The following is a 19,406-nucleotide window of genomic DNA, read 5'->3' as shown; positions in this document are numbered from 1 at the left end:
TGGGATACTGCCAGGTTGCCCAAGCCTAGAAAGGGGAGGTCGAGAGGCAGAGGTCGGGTTCGAACCACAGATCTTCCAGTCAATAAATTGGCGCTCTTAACCACTTGAGCCATCTCGCCCCAAGGATGGTTAACTTGAACCCCAACCTGCACATACCAAGAATAGCTAATGAAATACAATAGACTGGCCCAATGAAATGTCCTCAAAAGCGTTTCACATCCTCTTAGCACGAAAAACACTTCAGGAGTTCTCCGTATGGCGAAGCAAACGTGATACCGGTTTTAAAAAGAACGATGTTGAATGGCAAATGTTGCAACAGTCACGGAGTGCACTAAGGAGCAGAAATACTGGTTACCATAGTTCTTAATTCAGTAACGATTTGTAAGTTGGGACAGCTGTCTGTCCATCACGCCCAAAAGACCGTTCTCACACCACCTCGCTTCCTCACCTACTAGTCAGAGTTCTAACGATCAGATAATGGTTAAAGTAAGGGTTCTGATAGGGTGACTACCCGATAACAAACACCAAAGTAGACGCAGGAAAACAAACAGCTAACAAACGCTGAAAAGCCACTCCCGCGGCATCAAAAGACCATCACCGAGGAAGAATCGAAACAATACACCAGAAAGCCAGTCTCATAAATGCCTATCGCACAAACTTACCCTTTCTGACACCTGGAAAGCAACGAAACAGGGAGTGGAAAAGATAAGAGTAGGGTAGTGTGACGACGATAACCATTGTGGAACAAAAATTACATCCAGCAAGATATCAGGAACCAAAACGCGAATGCTGCAGTGAATTTCAGCCTCTCTGAAAAATAAATTAGTCTTTTATGATCCGTAAGGCACCTGCAAGGTGGGACACGAACGAGGCTAATTACCATTAGAGCGACAACTATGACAACGCATCAATGACGACGAGGAACGGTCACAATTTTGTTCTGTTCTGAAATGGTTAGATAAATTTCATGAGGAGGAATGGAACTCGTGTGTTTCCAAAGAGAGACCAACAGAGTGGGCGGTTCCTCTTCGTGGGTCAATACCACGAGCTTTGCGCTCTGAAATGGTTAGATAAACTTCATGAGGAGGAATGGAACTCGTGTGTTCCCAAAGAGAGACCAACAGAGTGGGCGGTCCCTCTTCGTGGGTCAATACCACGAGCTTTGCAGCAGAGTAGATCCCTTCCCGATAGAACCCTCTCCACGAGAATCGCTGTACCAGTTTGCGTTCCGACTTACTAGTAAAGTTACGACACTTACAATGAGATGGTGGAACGCTGCAGGAGGAGAGAATCACATGATTGGTTGTCGCGCTGTAACTTCGTCCGATCACATACCATCTCGTTTTCATGTAAGCCAGTTAGCGACGCATCAAAACCATGGCCTGTATGGGAGTTATGCGACCGGGCACGGATGGAAATCAGTGTCTAAGGATTTACAAGCAGTTAAATCAATCATAATAGCAAACACCATTTCCGTAAATTATGATTCCGGAGCCAGACACATCAGTGATAAGAGAAACTAGCAATGTGGTCTTGGACCAGTTATACATATAATTTAGCAAACAAGTCGAAATTCTTCAAACTGAGATTCCACAGACTTACTCGAGCTAACAAATAATTCATGATTTGACGAGTCATTTGGGCCACTTTCGGATACGGGTCGTTAGAGAGTTGGACCAAAGCAAGCCAAAATTGTGCGTAAACGTTGGTAGTACCTACAAAAAGCATGTGTAAAAAAGAGGATAAATGAGGCCTACGAGCAACCAATGCAGTTTAGCGAAAATGCTTTAAGGGGGTGGCTGGAAGATCAGCCTCGTAAACGAGCCTTTGTGTCGGGACAGCAGTCTAATAATACCTAGTTGCGGCGTGGGAGCATGGCAAGTGTTCAGTTGTGACACCCTTCTGGTGCCTAGCTGCCATGCCACCCGAAGGGAGTACGAGGGCTGGCATACTGCCAGTTTGCCCAAACCTAAACAAGAGACGTCGAGAGGCAGAAGTCGGGTTCGAACCACGGACCTTCCGGTCAGTAAGTTCGCGCCCTAGCCACTGAGCCATTTCGCCCCCATGATCAGTGTGCGGAGAACGAAATACATATTAATTCTCCGACAGCCATCAAAAGTGTATTTCTATTATTTCCCAGAGTCTCAAGACAGGGAAAAGGAACAGAATGGCGGTTCTGAAAAACGCTTCTACGTAACGAACAGATGCATCCCAGTGGCCACAGGAAAACACGAATTCACAACATGGCAACCGTCAGTTAGCAATGGAAGCAAGCGTAAATTATCTCCAGTTCCACAATTTTAAGCAGTGCTATAGTCACGAGAATCCAGGTGGGGGTTCCAGAAAAATGAATGTAAAACTCAATATCTTCGGTTGAACAAAATGCTGTTGACTCAAGGGAGTAGAAAGAAAAATCTGGTTGTGTTCTGTGGCACATCAGTCTGGTTCAACAAGTAATGCCTAGAAATGCAACCCATGAATCGAATACAGTCAAGTGAGACCAAGGAAAGCTGTGTGCACCCAGCGGATAAGTTTTTAACAATGCCCAAATTTTACAGCTTCTGGATTTGTGGATTTACCTTATGCTACCAGTTGGTCAACTACAAACAGTAAACAAGGGGATCCGTTGAAATCCCAGACGCAGCCAGCAGAGCGCCAGCTAAGCAGAAAAACTACATGTAGAACACCCAATTCTAAAAGGAGATGACCCAGGCAAAACCACACTTGGTAAAGTACGCCGTTGTGGACAACCTAGGGGCAAACCAACCCTCTAGGGGAGAAGTTTATCTACAGGAAGAGGAGGACAGGAGGAAGCAGGTAGGAATACCATTTTTTTATCAGGAAGGAACCGACAGCGTCCTGGGAACATGGCGCTGTGCGCGCAAAATGTGTGCAGACTAGAAGCTTACCAGCGAAAAAGGTCGGCAAAGCTAATGGCTCGGTCCGTCGTGCTTTGACAAGTCCATCATCCTTGATAGCCGAGGGTCGCGGAGAGGTGCCTACATCATCTGGGCGGCCAGTGAAGTGTGACGAAGGAGCGAACCCTAGTATGTATAAGTAGGACAGGAGAAATTAGGACTGAAGACCCGAAAAATGTAAGAACCAAGAAGGTGAAGCACGAATATGGGGAGTGTAGCAAACGAGAATACTGGCGATCTGTAAGCCACACGAGGACGAGGCAAGATGCTAGCCCATCTCAGCCGTCAGTCAGGAAGAGTGAAGCATGTGGTCAGTGAATTAGGGAACACAAAGCTTGTCATAGCGCGGTACAACTACATAATTGCTTCAGGCCGCAGGTGTAACAACAGCAGAATGATGAACGGTGAAAGTCCATTGCACAGAATTACCCAGTTGGTTGCATTCAGCAAATTCACACGAAAAACGAAGGCGTGTTATGTTCCACATACACTCACCAGAAACACTGTGCCGAGACGGTCGACCGATCGGACGACTCAGAGTGGTTCCGGCTGCGGTGGATGACAGCTGCTGCAACTCTTGCAAATAATGATGTGCCATCGCGCACAACTGGATTTCAAACTGTCTGACAAGCGGGCACAATGCAGCGACGAGCTCGCATCTGACCAGAGGGCTGGCCTCCAGTGTGGCTAGTTTGATTAGACGCGTAATCACTTGTTGACTGATCTGGAAAAAAGGCGGCAATAATAGGCCATTGAGATTTCGAGAATAACAAACTGTGACCATACAAAATCGAGAAATTTCAAGGTGCAAACCTGGTCGGCGTGGTCCTTTTTGGATGGATCAGTCGTTTGGTTATCAACCAAAGTGCCTAGGGCATACGTGGTCGCGGCGCGAACCTGTGGAGAACAACAGAAGAAAGGGTGAAGCAATCGGTTGTATAATAAAAATAGATAGTCTAATGAGAGAAAACACCCGATGAACTAATGTTCCTAAAGTGTCCGGGTAAGTTGTTCAGCTGTAACGCACTTTCGGCGCTCGGCTGTCATACCACCCAAAGGAAGCACAAGGGTTGAGATACTGCCAGGTTATTCACGCCTAGACAGGCGCGATCAAGATCCCGGTATCTAGTTCGAACCAAGAATCTCCGGTAAGTAGCTTCGTGCCTTAACCAGTGAACCAACTTGAGCCCGAATGGGTGCGAATCCGACTACCCTTGTTTCATCAACTATCCTTCAGCTTCATATGCTGGTACAATCACCCGTGCTATCAATTTGTCGGGAACTTGGAATCTAAGCAAGGGGACAAATAAGCAGGGAACAGAAGGGGAAGCTCAGTGATAAATGCTCTCTAAACTGTGCATATAGGCCACATAGTAGTAGCGGTGATCCATTGGACAAAGTACATTGTCCTCCTCTTTGCCGCCAATGTACTGAAGCAAAGGAGTTAGTTTTTCTAGAGTGGCTCATTCTGAGCAGGTGAACACTGACATAGTGAAATAGACTGAAAACCCGAGATCGGATTTCAAAATGCGGTTAACTGAAGGTTTTTCGCTTTTTGATAGATCGTAAATCAAACAAGCCATCATGAATCACAACCAAATGCACGTGACCTAAAGCATACAGTCGGTGACCGTGAATAACGCAGAAACACAAAAAATGAAAACATACAGGACACACGGCAAAGAGCTGGACATCTAAAGTTCTCGGAACCAGGTCAAGGAACCGAAAAAGCTACGTTACTGAACAGATACTTTCATTTACACACGAATTTATCTTTGACAGGAGACTCAACTGAATCCAACGGATTCTCTCGTTTGTGGTGGCCCTGCAACAGGCCGCAAGTATTAGGACCGATGAGCTAGGGGGAGCTTATACGCCTTTGGATCGGATCTGCGGTTTGTCTCTCCTGATTCGCCTTATATGGAAATTCCTCCCGATTGTTGTTTACAATTGCTATCAGTATGTGCGGGTGAGTAGGTTCAACCTCAGTTGGGCAGCGGCAGGCAATACGTGAATTTTAGTCGCATCGAGCCTTCCAACACTGATGGCTCCTCGTGGTTGACAGCCACACACCACCGAAACCGCTCTGCATGCGCTCGCAACATGTACACATGTACATTCAGCTGGATGTCTCAACTCGGCTTATCCGAAACCGCTCTGCATGCGCACGCAACATGTACACATGTACATTCAGCTGGAGGACATCATAAAAAACGAGAGATTCAATCGAGTCTCGCGTGAAAACCAAATTGATTTGCAAATGAGTGAATTTCTCGATGTACACCCTCTATTCTACTCACGCTAGGATGCTTGGTGATTTCCGCCGCTTCGCTTTGGCAAGAATCGTGGTACTTGTCTAGCGCATGTGTCGCCGTCGCTGAATCTGACCAGCGACTTATATTCGCCTACATGTCTTTCTTTGTTTGTCACCTTGTACCGAACGTTGCGCGTAACCTTCTTCCTTTTTGGAACGCAATGCTTTGTTATGTTCATTACCCTTGATTTGCTTCATATGGAACAACCACTGTACTGTTCCACTCTTTACCTCGGTTTTACGCGATTAGACATTGATGGGGTAGTACTGGGGTATACCACCTATGGATGGGCTGATGAGTAGTGTAAGATGGCACCTATCTGTTGGCTTCTGCCAGTGGGAGGAGAATTCGTGGATTAGTTCTCTTTCCACTTTACAATTCGATCAAGCTTTTCTGTTAAAAGAAAAATGTCCTCCAGAAATAAATATGTTAATATTTCTTCAGACTTCCTGGGAACGATAACTTCTAGCCTCACTTAGCAGCGTGGACGATCGGTCACGCCATGAGATGTCAAGGAGCTGAGATAACCAGTCAAACAGAGGTACCACCATCCTACTCTGCCTTTTCCATGTCACATCAATTTGTGATACCACCCAGATCGAGCCTTTTCCTCACGTGATATAGTCGATCTGAAGTAGCAGTAAAAGTTCACTAACGTATTCTGGACGTAGCACAATATTTACCGGCTTCGCCCTTCTTGAGGCTCATCACTTGGGCGTATTCTCCGAGTTTCCGTCAACCTTATGTTCTACTTGAACCTAATTGGACAGATTTCGACCAATACTGTTGTCATTTTCACATGAATTTGGTTTTTCCAGGAGACTCAGCTGGATCCCTCGTTCATTATTGTCCGCTTTAAATGAATATTGTACTAAATGAAACATGAGGCGGCCTGTTGCAGGGCCACCATAAACGAGAGAATCCGTTGGATTCAGCGGACTTTCTTCCCCTTATAATCAATCGAGAAGCGATCTTTTAGGATAGGTTTGGAAATCAGTTGGTAAACTTACTGCTCGTCGACGCTTTGCCTGACACAAGGTCTCGTCAGGCCAAGGGAATAGGTTACAAGGTTCAAGTACAGAGTAGGTGTCTCCTCACTTACAGGCTAGTTCAGTCTTGGGTGTCACCTAGTGTAAGTGAACAACAAGTCATACTAACTAATCACGTCAAGAGAACTACTAATATGACTAGTGGAGATGCTATCAAACATGAAAAAACGCATACCTCAGGGGAAACATCATCCAAGTAGTTGAATAATACCTCTGTAACGTTGTACCGGATGCCGAACCAACGTGCATCGTCGTGTTTTCTCCAGAGCTAAAGACAAAGTGCAAAAAAACAATAGATAACAGACAGTGAGGACAAAAATTACCGTACGGTTAAGATCGATTTGTCTACGGATAGCTGTGTGTGCTTGATCGGAGCAAAATCTACGGCCTAGCTCTAAAAAATCAAAGAATGGGGGCGAGATGGCCCAAGTGGTAAGAGCCCGAATTTACTGACCGGAAGTTCCGTGGTTCGAATCCTACCTTCGCCTCTCGACTTCCCCTGTCTAGGCTTAGGCAACCTGGCAGCATCCCAGCCCTCGTGCTTCCTTCGGGTAGCATGGCAGCTAGGCACCGGAAGGGTGCTACAGCTGATCACTCACTATCAAAATAGTGAAAAACAACTAAATGAGATAGAGCTTTGACTGGAAAAGTGAAATGTCTTGAGTTTCTGTTGAAAACGTTGCCCCGATGGTTCGGTTTGACAACAGGACTACTTTTAGGTAATTTATACGGGTTTTCATTTTGAAGTGCAGAAAAGTGAATGTGCCGCGGGAATAGGACTTGAAGGCCTTTTTAGCTTGATTATTTCCTACATAGGCTTCCAGATGGAGTGAGATACCTGGTGTCAAGGACAATACAAAAATGAACTAACCTATTATTCGTAAGAATCACGGGCGGCGTATTCGCCCAACATTTCTGCCTAATTGCAGTTTCTATTTAGTTTATCTGGCTGAAACTAATAAAAATGCAGCTATGGGAACTGATAAATCAAATGAAAATATGAGTGGCAGCATCATTCAAACAGAAAGAAGGCACTGGAACTGATAATCGCCTATGATTAAGCGATCCAACACCGGGATATGTGCAAGTGCACACGGTATGTTGCGTCGATCCTGAATTTTGAGGTAAGCTCTGAGGAGTGGTATTGCTTTTTGCAATCTATCTCAAGAAAAAAGCTATCCTTTCGCAGTATTAATACTAAATCGTAAAAATACAAGATAAAAGGGTGGTAGGGGAGACTGTATCTAGTGTTAACAATCTAAGTGAACATCACATGATCGATTAAGCAAGCCATTATCCGTACTAATTGGTCTCTGACCCCAGAATTATCTGCAAGCACGTCTGGTCATAAATAATGTGACACACAAGTCGTGCATTGGTTGTTTCGAATTATTCGATGGAGTCACGGTAGTCCGTCTCTCAAAACAAAATGTTTGATCTCAGCAGAAGAGCGTTATATTGGGAGATGTACGCAGCTATTTTTTCGCCAATGATGACCAAAGTTGAGATTTGGATGGTCAGCTGGTGTGGTCTCCAAAGGTGTGACAGGACAGCATCAGCACATCAGTAGAAGAGAAGACGATGGTGGGTGCAGCACTTTGGAACAGCAGGACCCAGCGTGATTGAGACAGGAAAGAAATAGCCAGGCATTGAATGCGACGACCTACTCAGTTAAAGCTAAAACTTATAAGCTGCTCCCTCAGTGTTGTGTCTTGCTGAAGGGTAGTGCAACTCCGTATCGGTCCCTTGGCTACATGCTCCGTCCACTATGATATATCAAAGGGCACGGTAGCTCTACACAGCCCTTTATGAAAACAAAGGAAAACTACTACACTCATTTGCAAACTAATTTGGTTTTTCGAGAGATTTCGAGAGACTCGCCTGGAACCCAGCTGAATCTCTCGAAAAACCAAATTAGTTTGCAAATGAGTGTATATTCGCAATTTGGTTTCAAGTAGAACATAAGGTTGACGGAAACTAGGGGACTGTGCCTACCTGATGAGCCCCAAAAAAAGCGAAACCGGTCGTGGGCTGTCGATGGATTTTCAGCAACCTTATGAGTAGTACATTACGAAAATTACTACAACTGTATTTATACCGTAGTCACCGAGTTTTCCACAAGGTCGTGCCAGAATTTCCGTGAGGGGGCGAGAAGCGTCGAGTCAGAAATGCTCGATCCAGATTGGCTGGTATTCTAACCAATCAGGGCATGCCTTCGTTTGGTCCGTGTCCTGCACGTGACACATCCGTCCAAAAGATGTGATGTTCGGCTATTAGGGATGGCTAGCCTCCGGACACCCAGTTAAACGTAAATTTTTTGTGCCCGACGTTGATTACTTTTGTGTTCATAAATGTTTGTTAAATCTAGTATTACTGTGTGCCCCGGGCTTCATTTCAATCGGGCTGAACGGTTAACGTTTAGTGTGAAGCATTTTCACCGCTGTATTGCGCAAGCTCTCAGGTGGGCCTTGGGGGGAAGGGCAGTGAAAACCAGTGAACCTGCATAAGGATGGGTGTTTAACTTGCCAAACTTGACGTCACAGCCGATTGGCCACGGTTTACGTGATGCCACACATACCTACACTAGGACCTAAAGGAAAGCAATTTCAGGTCAGAAGTAGAAGACGTAACAGGCGTTTCTTCGCGAATTATTCCCATTACCGAGTTGAAAAGCAAGGCTGATAGAGATGAACCCCGGGGAAAACCATTTTTGATTTTGAACTCAACAGAATCTCCTCCAAAGATATTCGCGCCACCAAAAGTGTTTGCCTATAGTCATAGGGCTGGTGAAAACGTTTAGAGAGGAAGGCATCGCCACAAAGCAAAAAGGTCAACTGAGTCGTACAGCCCCCTGAGATCTAAGAAAACAACAATTGTTGGCTTTCTGTGTGGCGGTGTACAAGAAGTTGCCTTGAGATAAAGATATGGTCAGTGCATTCATTTCCCCGATTCCGTTTTTCAGGGGTGTCAATGATCCTGATAGGTAAGCGCGTTAGAGGCAAGTTATCGTGAGGATAGTCGGGACCGGGCGACTTTGTCCTGTTGGAAAGCCGAAGTTCGCTGGACTTGGAACAAACTTTTGAGCCGGCCTTCCATATAATTGGTGGGTTTCCTGAGACAGTGTTACGCACAAGTTGGAAAAGAGTTCGACTGCGACTAATCTTCATTAACCTTTCCGTTTCTTGGGCTTAATTAATCCAATTTTTCTGAGCAGTCTTGAAATTGCACCACAATCACCGTTTCGCGGATCTTGCTGAATCGTATTGCCAGGTTGATGAAGTCTCCCTGTTTAGCTATCGCAGAATTAAAGGTCACTGTAAGATTCAGTCTATATTCGGTCGTCATTTTGTTCTTATAAACACGGTGGAGTGCTGAATTCGTGGCGTTTCGGATAGTAAGCTGTTCCTCATCCGGCCGATCAGTTCGTTTCGCGTTCAAGACAGCTGCTATTGATAGAATTGTTTGACGATAGCATCTTGCGAGTAGTGAATATGATAGAGGTGAGTAATTAACTAGTTAATCGCAAGGGAACGATGTTCAACACGGACAGGTTGTTATCCGGAGCAAACAGGCATGTTTCGCTAGAGTGTATGACCAAACTGGTCATAACAAAGCAACAAAAAGTTGGCTATTCTCAGCGAGCTCATCATTCCCAAAGCGGAAGCCTAGTGCACGACGATCGGCGATGCCCAAGACGCGCCGTATAGGACTGACCGACAGAGTCATTTGACGTGGGCAGAGTTAAAATAGACGACTGTTTTATACCAACGTTGGCGTGAACGACAGCCTGTCACTTTCCGTAGTGGTCCCCCGGAGACCGAGACTTCACCTTATTTAGACACAGCTGGGCAAATAAGAGAAACTCATTCTTACTTTAGAAAGGCCGAATATTAGCCAAAGCCTCATTCGAATAGGCAATTCACGTTCCAATGAGGGAGGATTTTCCGATAACTGAGAAAGGACCATTGGGAGGAAATTCTGTTTCAGTGAGGCATCCTGGAAGTAGGTATCAGGCTACAAAAAACGAGGGGAACAATTGCGAATTAGCAGAAGTTCACGACAGATGCATCAATATTAGCTGGCCCTGTAGGACTTCCGTGAAGGATAGCGTGCTTTTTGAAAACTGAATTTACGCTTAGAACACAGTGCATACAAGCAATCCATGGTAAAAATGTCAATGACTACCCTTGGAAAAGACATATCTGATGAATTGAGTGATACCATACATTTTGATTGCATACTTAGCTTTAGGGACGCTGTGTTTTTGCAAACTGATACCGCTCACCCACACTGGGACAAACAGACATGCATTGAGGTATATGCATACAACCGGTTTCTTGTGGTTCCTCCTCGCCTATTTAAAAACCTTTATCTGCGCCACCGAGACCTGGAGCTGAGTTCCCAAGTTACTATGATTTCCTCATTTCCATGCTTATGAAGAGTCTCTTAATTATGTTCTTCTCCGTCTTCTAACAACTTTGCTCAACTACGCTTACTCAGGCATCTCAACTTCTCCATTCAGATGTCTCACTAAAAAGGTGTCTTCGAACAACAACAACCACGTGCCCGTAATTTCTTCTGCAGAAAGTCAATGCTTCCGTTTTCTTCTGGTAACTACAATAACACGGAGGCCACCACAACCCTAATTCAGACCACCTTTTCCAGTTAGTTACCTTCTGCTTTGCAGGTTTTTATGACTTGTGAGCCAATACATTAAAACGCAAAATGTAGTGTCATTCTGAGAGACTTTCATCCTTTACCCTTCACCAAATATGCACAAAGTTCCGAACCACTGTGTCAGAAAACGTTGATTCATATCATTAAGTTCGATAGATAATGGGTGAGAACCCAAAGCAACAAACGGGAATAAGTTGGGAAGCAAATTGGCCTACCTCTCCGAACGGCTCCTTTTCCAACATCTTCGTGAGGGCGAATGCGGTGATTGTTCGTGTAAGGGGCTGGGACAAAACACCGAAATCCGAATGAACATACGGACACAACACAGAGTATTGCATTGCAACTGACGGACGAACATTAGCCCTCATCTGTCCCATACGATTTACTCGTGTTATGTCTACAAATAATGTTGGCAGGGGTAATAAGGTGTTACCCATTCCAGTCGTAATGCGCAGTGACAGGTGGTGAAAAAGTAGCTGTGTATTCTGTACACGTACAAGACCAAACCAAGGGAGATGCTTTGTGGACCAACAGTAGAACAAACAGTAGAACATCTTCTCACACAGCCTGTCTGAAACAAGTCCTGGGTTTGAAGCTCCCAGCTAGCGTTTTGAGCATAACCACCAAAGCTACACTACACAGTGCGCCGTTGGTAACTAGCAACAAGCGGATACTGGACCCACATTTCCAACCGATCAGAGCCCGCTTGATGCTGGATTGGTCAGAAACCCGATCGCTTGGCAAACCCCATGAGAATGAGGCTTTTTGACAGTTGAGGAATCGTCATTGTTGAGAACATGGAGGTACACTGCTAAAATAGACGACTGTTTTATACCAACGTTGGCGTGAACGACAGCCTGTCACTTTCCGTAGTGGTCCCCCGGAGACCGAGACTTCACCTTATTTAGACACAGCTGGGCAAATAAGAGAAACTCATTCTTACTTTAGAAAGGCCGAATATTAGCCAAAGCCTCATTCGAATAGGCAATTCACGTTCCAATGAGGGAGGATTTTCCGATAACTGAGAAAGGACCATTGGGAGGAAATTCTGTTTCAGTGAGGCATCCTGGAAGTAGGTATCAGGCTACAAAAAACAAGGAAGACAATTGCGAATTAGCAGAAGTTCACGACAGGTGCATCAATATTAGCTGGCCCTGTAGGACTTCCGTGAAGGATAGCGTGCTTTTTGAAAACTGAATTTACGCTTAGAACACAGTGCATCCATGGTAAAAATGTCAATGACTATCCTTGGAAAAGATCTATCTGATGAACTGAGTGATACCATACATTTTGATTGCATACACAAGCAATCCATGGTAAAAATGTCAATGACTACCCTTGGAAAAGACATATCTGATGAATTGAGTGATACCATACATTTTGATTGCATACTTAGCTTTAGGGACGCTGTGTTTTTGCAAACTGATACCGCTCACCCACACTGGGACAAACAAACATGCATTGAGGTATATGCATACAACCGGTTTCTTGTGGTTCCTCCTCGCCTATTTAAAAACCTTTATCTGCGCCACCGAGACCTGGAGCTGAGTTCCCAAGTTACTATGATGTCCTCATTTCCATGCTTATGAACAGTCTCTTAAATATGTTCTTCTCCGTCTTCTAACAACTGTGCTCAACTACGCTTACTCAGGCATCTCAACTTCTCCATTCAGATGTCTCACTAAAAAGGTGTCTTCGAACAACAACAACCACGTGCCCGTAATTTCTTCTGCAGAAAGTCAATCCTTCCGTTTTCTTCTGGTAACTACAATAACACGGAGGCCACCACAACCCTAATTCAGACCACCTTTTCCACTTAGTTACCTTCTGCTTTGCACGCTTTTTTTGTGACTTGTGAGCCAATACATTAAAACGCAAAATGTAGTGTCATTCTGAGAGACTTTCATCCTTTACCCTTCACCAAATATGCACAAAGTTCCGAACCACTGTGTCAGAAAACGTTGATTCATATCATTAAGTTCGATAGATAATGGGTGAGAACCCAAAGCAACAAACGGGAATAAGTTGGGAAGCAAATTGGCCTACCTCTCCGAACGGCTCCTTTTCCAACATCTTCGTGAGGGCGAATGCGGTGATTGTTCGTGTAAGGGGCTGGGACAAAACACCGAAATCCGAATGAACATACGGACACAACACAGAGTATTGCATTGCAACTGACGGACGAACATTAGCCCTCATCTGTCCCATACGATTTACTCGTGTTATGTCTACAAATAATGTTGGCAGGGGTAATAAGGTGTTACCCATTCCAGTCGTAATGCGCAGTGACAGGTGGTGAAAAAGTAGCTGTGTATTCTGTACACGTACAAGACCAAACCAAGGGAGATGCTTTGTGGACCAACAGTAGAACAAACAGTAGAACATCTTCTCACACAGCCTGTCTGAAACAAGTCCTGGGTTTGAAGCTCCCAGCTAGCGTTTTGAGCATAACTACCAGAGCTACACTACACAGTGCGCCGTTGGTAACTAGCAACAAGCGGATACTGGACCCACATTTCCAACCGATCAGAGCCCGCTTGATGCTGGATTGGTCAGAAACCCGATCGCTTGGCAAACCCCATGAGAATGAGGCTTTTTGACAGTTGAGGAATCGTCATTGTTGAGAACATGGAGGTACACTGCCGTACAAGGTCAAATTATTTCATAAAGCTTAACTGTGCTGATAAGGTGGTTTGGGTGTAGAATTCCGACTAACACTACCACAGCATATTTGGTCAGTTCCCCTGTTACGTGAGTCACTGTAGGAAATCCATTTTTGCAGTTCGGAAGTGCTTCAGGGTTCGACGATGAACTAGAGCTATAAGACCGAAAAATAAACACACTGGAATATAGGCAGCTGGGGTTGTTGGTCAGGTTTCCCTGGATCTCTCCACCGATGTTGGTAATCGACTTTCAAGCATTTCGAGGAGACATTGTCAACCTCGAACTGACAATATCCCAAAGGAGGGTGACGAAATGCTTGCAGAGAAACCCCAAGTCAAACAACCAACGCTAAGGCTTGTCAGGAGCTGGAATCGGAACTAAGCATTCACTGAATACCACAATCATTGAGATGATCGAGTGTTCCACCAACTCCTTCAGAAAAATACCGCAATACCTGCAGCGCACATTAAGTACCAATAGTTTCTAGTGTCTGCTCAAAACCAACATAGATATCCTCTATGAAATTGGGGCATGTTATCAATAATCAAACTTACGGACAAATTCTCCGTATCATTCAGACAATTCATGAAATATTTGAAGCCTCCATCACGAACTGAATCACTTCGGCTGAATTCCGTCTACGTGCGAAGCAAATAAACAGTGAGCAGGCATAAGTGTTCACATAAAGAAACAACTATGTATCAGGGGAACAGTTAGGAATCAAGAAATGAGAGTATATAATGACGTAGAACGTATGATAAAAGCAAACGTCTTTCTCCCGTCACACACTGTCTTACGGATATCTTAACGACCATGGTCAGATCAATCCATAAGGATATGGTCCGACTGGTTGATAACACAGGAACAAGCAATTTCTCGTTTGCACAGCACAACAGTATCAAATCCATGGTCCGTGCGCCCTAACCGGCAGTAGCAACCCAGGAGGACATAAAGGTGAATAGAAGAGGGTAGCCACATATGCTCCAACGATGGCCCATGACTTGACAAATAATGCACATGTGACTGAACATTTGAAACCATTGTGACCGGCATTACTCATCGCACGGACCTGAAACATACATATTTAGCTACGTACTACTAATTTGATCTGTATGGTCATCACCATCATCATCGACAGCATGACATCAGTGTTCAACGCCGATGCTTCACTGCCATATGGTAGTGGTGAGTCGTGTCGATTGATGGAACGCACTGGTGTCCAACTCATCGTTCAAAAAAAAAAAACAGGAAGCCATGGAGTTTTAAAAGGAACTATCCTTGAAAACGGTTTTGTCTATAGTTTTGCATACAGTTGTTTGAGGTGAGATTAATCTTCAGAAAGACTGGTGGGTCGTGGACAGAAAGGAAGTTTTGAATAAAACGCTACTAGCGAGATACATCCTGCGCGCTGAGGACGTCGAAAGACTTTCAGTGTTTGACAATCGATGTCTTCGGAGCATTGCCCGAATCTAGTGGGAACACCGGATCAGCAATTCCGAAGTACGTCGAATGGCGTTCCGGAGAAATAACTCACCCTTGTGCTGCGTATGCCAGTCGACCGACTTCCTCGAAGGGCTCTTTTCGCACAACCCCGTGAAGGGTGGAAGAGAGCCAGAGGCGGTCAAACAATGACTTAACAGTGAAGAATGAAAGCCAGTACCAGCAAACTCAGCTGCGCTGGTCACTGTCGTCTTCCTGGATGGGGACCCCAAGACGGGCCACATCAATGGCTAGAGACATTATCAGACATGGCCCAGTCACGCCCTCAATGGCGCTCGTGCATCCAAGCTATTGCCTTCAATGCATAGCTCCTTTTCCAACCCCCTCCCCCACTTGACAGCCCACTGAGAGTGCTGGATTTATGCACCAACTTACCAGCTCGCGCCTGCAATGCGCAGCTACCTACTCCCTCCCCGAAATCATCGGTGAACGAAACCCAGCTAAAACACGAGTACGCGGTTATTACAGCTGACAATGATGATGATGATGAGCTATATACATCTAAGGCAGGTCAATCGTCGCAATGGACGTTAAGTGTACAACGTAAACAATCCATGTTACCCAGAAGAACCACACACTTACCTGAGCACTGGCAATGATCTTCCCCCAAATGAACACTAAGTGGGGTTTCACCTCGGACAGACTGGACGAAAACAGACGGGCGATATAGGGTAGGATGCCAACCATCAAACAGTGTGTGACGGCCCACGGCCCCAAATCAAGGAACTCGCTTAGAAGTTGCATTGCTCGGGTTCGATGACTTTGGCTCAGTAATATCTGGAACAGGAAAGAACGACGGGCTGGAGCGTGTAAGACATTAACACTCACACGCGGAAAAGAAACGACGAAACATAGACTGACAATGACGTTCACCTAAAAGTTGGAGATTAGATATCTAAATATATCGAAAGGTTGAATGGGCACAGAGAAAAAATAGAGTGGGATATGTGGAGTTATAATAAATCGCCGGCTCGCTGTGTGTGCTTGGGCAAAGTTTACCGCTAATTTAGTCGTATACACCACACAGCTGGCAGGCGGCTGTCTGTACACCGGAACTGAAAATATTTAGTTATGTTTCGGACAGTAGTCCGGAACCTTTGACTCACTGTAATTTTGTGTTCTGAAATCGGTCACGAAGCTATTCGTTTGTGCATCTGAGACCCATTGATCTATACTGAGGAGTGTCCATGCAAAGCTTGTAGTCTCTCATACCAGGTTGGCCAATGGTTGCATGTCTGATTAACAGAATCTTCTGGCTCTCCAGATTGGGAGTTTGAACGTGTGGCAACCTGCTCCCTGAGAATGGCAACGCATTTCAGCCCGCAGCCTAGTGTTCAGACTTTTGAGCCGAGTGTTTCATTCGAACACCCCAGTCGTCCTGTTGCCTCGTTCTGAGAGCTCTGGCAGTATTCCAGCCAACGTACAACGATGATTTTCACAACTAATACCGGTCGTACAACGGTGTCATCAGCCCGGTCACCTTACTTATTGCATAGAGCACGCCGCGTAAGCGAAAATTTCACGTGAGTTTTGTTCCCCGTCCCCCAGCCCACCTTATTAATGACTCCTTGTAGATCCACCAGTGAGGACTGAAAACGCCGTTCAACGTGCATCGGTTTAGGCCACAAAATTTGCGCAGCAACCAGCACCAACAGTCTCAGGCATCCCGAAATCAAGCTTCAAGCCTCGACGACAGATTTATCTGGCTGCCTCTAATGTTCACGGTCTGAGACAAGCAAGACAACAAGCTGCTCCTGCTCTTACACTGACTCGCTTGACATTGATAGGTGATGTGTATCAAAAACAACATGTGTGTATTTACATAAATACACCGGGGGATCGATAGATGATGTTGTTTTATCTGAATTACACGCACCTCATGTACCTAACAGAGGATTGAAGCACACAATACTTATCGTGAACTGCGTACTTTATTCATTTAAAAGTGGGCGATTTTGAAGTGTGAATTTCGCATTTAACACATAGAAGGAAGCACGTAGTCTGAAATATGTAAAAATTCCACTAACTGCACGACCAAACTGTGGACAAGCTCTGGGAACGCTCTTTCGGGTCAGAATCAAGCGCTTCCAGCTTCGTTCAGCTTCCTTCGACCTCGAATGAGGAGTCTAGCACAATCTTGCAAAGGAATCGACGGTTCACTGAATAAACAGAGGCGCAAATCCAACCAACTGTCCCTGTACGCGTTGCCGCTGATAAACGCTATTGGGCTCTGCAAGTAGATAGCCGCAAGATGAATACTTGAGCCTCGCCTAGAACAATGACCGAATAATCACATCTCACGGATCCTAAGTGAGACTTCTGAATGGAGCATGGAAATCATATCGTTGAGCCACCGGGCAGTGAGGATAGGTTCCACGCACAAAGAGATTGACGCCTGTCATCCTCTTTCGAGTGGTACACACCCACCGCGTGCCGCTCAGATGGAGAGGACGGACCGTACAGCCATCCCTCTCTATAGAGAACTTTCATACAAACAAACCCTAAAGTTTACACATCAGAGACCTAGAAGCATCTTAAACAAACGAGCTCCTGAGATCAGCTGGCGCCGATTCATGAGGGTTTGATTGTATCTGACTGGCGGGATCTTAGTCGAAGAACGTTTAATTCGCTAGACTTCGTTGCGATTGCGCTCACGGACTGCCTGGACTCTAATCATTCACTCGGGTGAAAGAATTCTACACAGATCAGGGATCAAATATCTGTCGCACATTTAGCAGCCACGAATGTTACACAAAGTTCCCGCACTCGGCTGCATTAAGTCCAGTTCTCGTATGCTTTACTTGTTGGAGACAAGGGACTTTAACGAAAAGCACTAGAACAATTTCTCCATGAAACTTTTGCCAACAGTAACCTAGTGAGTACATTCGGTAATTTTCAACAGATTTTTTTCTCTTTGAAGTCAATCTATGCTGAATAACCGGGAAGCACTTTAAGCTGTTGCATGATTTTTGGGAGTCAAATGATCAAGATTAGGCCAGATCAATTTGGTCAGTACCACTGAAATCCCATGGATTAGTTGTGCCTCAGTGGACATGAAAAATCCTTCAACAGACTCCCTGTGAAAACGTAGAAGTTACATCACGAAGTCGAACTACAGGTGATAAGTTTTATTTCTAGAGATCGTTCCTCAATTCAAACTGATTCAAAAACAGAAAACCCAATTCGGGAACTTGGAGAAGCGAGTTGTATAAATCTCCTACAGGCAGAACCGCAGTGTCTGTGCGGACGATCGGTCGGGAGCGGTTTTTTCTATAAAACAAAAGGCGCTGGTCCTTGAAACCGGCCTCCGGTAAGTAAGCAAAAACTGACTTTCAAGTAGCCACTGTTAACTACATCACCGGAGACTCTTGAGCTAACAGCCAGGGAGAAGGTCCTCTTCACGAAGAGGTCTCACATGAGGTTTCCCATAAGAAACCACAGGGATCACCGATTAAGACGGACAAAACCAAAAAGAACCGCCATCTCCAAGAAAGCCGCATGGTGCGAAAAAAACACGATCAGACGAAGTACCTGCAACAGGATGGGTAATTGCATTGCTGGTGGCTGTTTCTCATCAGCAGTTTGTAACCACACTTTGAATGCCGTCATCTGACTCGTAAAAAACGAGGCTGGGCCGCTGCCTCCGATCACCGACCCAGCGTATACAGGGGCATTGGAAGCAGGTGCACCAGGGAGCTGCTGCTGCTGGCTTTGAGGCTGGACCGAATGGTTCGGTGTATGTCCCGCCGGTGTGGGAGTTGCACAGGCAACAAAATTGGCAGGCAATGTAGTTGGATTAGAGGGGCAAACCACTTGGGGTATGGCTGGATTATTGGCAGCCTGTGTGGATGTTTTATTATTGCCATTTGGTGTTTGCAAAGTGTGGAGTCCTTGTAGGACGTGTTGTTGCCGTCGCAAGGCTGTCAGGGTACATTCTGGGGGTCTCGCATCGGTGATCTGGGCAGGCGGCAGAGCAGTACTGGCTGTCTGAAACAGTGACGCGGGAAAATAGAAAGTAAAAACTGAAGAAAGAACTACAGGACTGTGGGCAATGTTCAACAAAATTTTTGTTGCATTAGCGCATAAAAGAAACGTTAAATTCCTCACGAGTTCAGAGCAAGAATTAGGCAAATAGTGCGAGTTACGACTGCATCTAATGACTGTTACTAAAAATTGTTCTTCATTTGAAGAAAAATCGTTCAATTTTAGCACCCTTCCGGTGCCTGACTGCCATGTTACCCGAAGGTTGCACGAGGGCTGGGATACTGCCATGTTGCCCAAGC

At 45.4% G+C, this 19,406-nt stretch overlaps 2 protein-coding genes across 2 annotated transcripts in view; one reads left to right on the top strand and one right to left on the bottom strand.

The window, feature by feature from the left end:
• The window catches only part of T265_02419 (hypothetical protein), a gene marked incomplete at both ends in the record, with an annotated part of 58,959 nt that overhangs the window by 24,727 nt on the left and 14,826 nt on the right, over positions 1-19,406 (bottom strand). The window contains 10 exons of the mRNA XM_009166652.1: positions 1,603-1,715; positions 2,910-3,044; positions 3,414-3,642; positions 3,732-3,815; positions 6,458-6,550; positions 11,903-12,043; positions 13,006-13,071; positions 14,178-14,261; positions 15,706-15,900; positions 18,655-19,110. Coding sequence (XP_009164916.1) covers positions 1,603-1,715; positions 2,910-3,044; positions 3,414-3,642; positions 3,732-3,815; positions 6,458-6,550; positions 11,903-12,043; positions 13,006-13,071; positions 14,178-14,261; positions 15,706-15,900; positions 18,655-19,110 — 1,596 coding nt within the window. The remainder of the gene's footprint in view (positions 1-1,602; positions 1,716-2,909; positions 3,045-3,413; positions 3,643-3,731; positions 3,816-6,457; positions 6,551-11,902; positions 12,044-13,005; positions 13,072-14,177; positions 14,262-15,705; positions 15,901-18,654; positions 19,111-19,406) is intronic.
• Positions 1-19,406, top strand: part of T265_02416 (hypothetical protein) — a gene marked incomplete at both ends in the record, with an annotated part of 25,708 nt that overhangs the window by 3,781 nt on the left and 2,521 nt on the right. Inside the window, one exon of the mRNA XM_009166649.1 lies at positions 2,842-3,047. Within this exon, the coding sequence (XP_009164913.1) occupies positions 2,842-3,047 (206 nt within the window). The remainder of the gene's footprint in view (positions 1-2,841; positions 3,048-19,406) is intronic.

Source organism: Opisthorchis viverrini (genome assembly GCF_000715545.1).
Source record: "Opisthorchis viverrini unplaced genomic scaffold opera_v5_29, whole genome shotgun sequence".
Taxonomy (NCBI): Eukaryota; Metazoa; Platyhelminthes; class Trematoda; order Opisthorchiida; family Opisthorchiidae; genus Opisthorchis; species Opisthorchis viverrini.
Note: the sequence above shows the minus strand (reverse complement) of the source record. Positions and strands in the feature narration are given on the sequence as shown.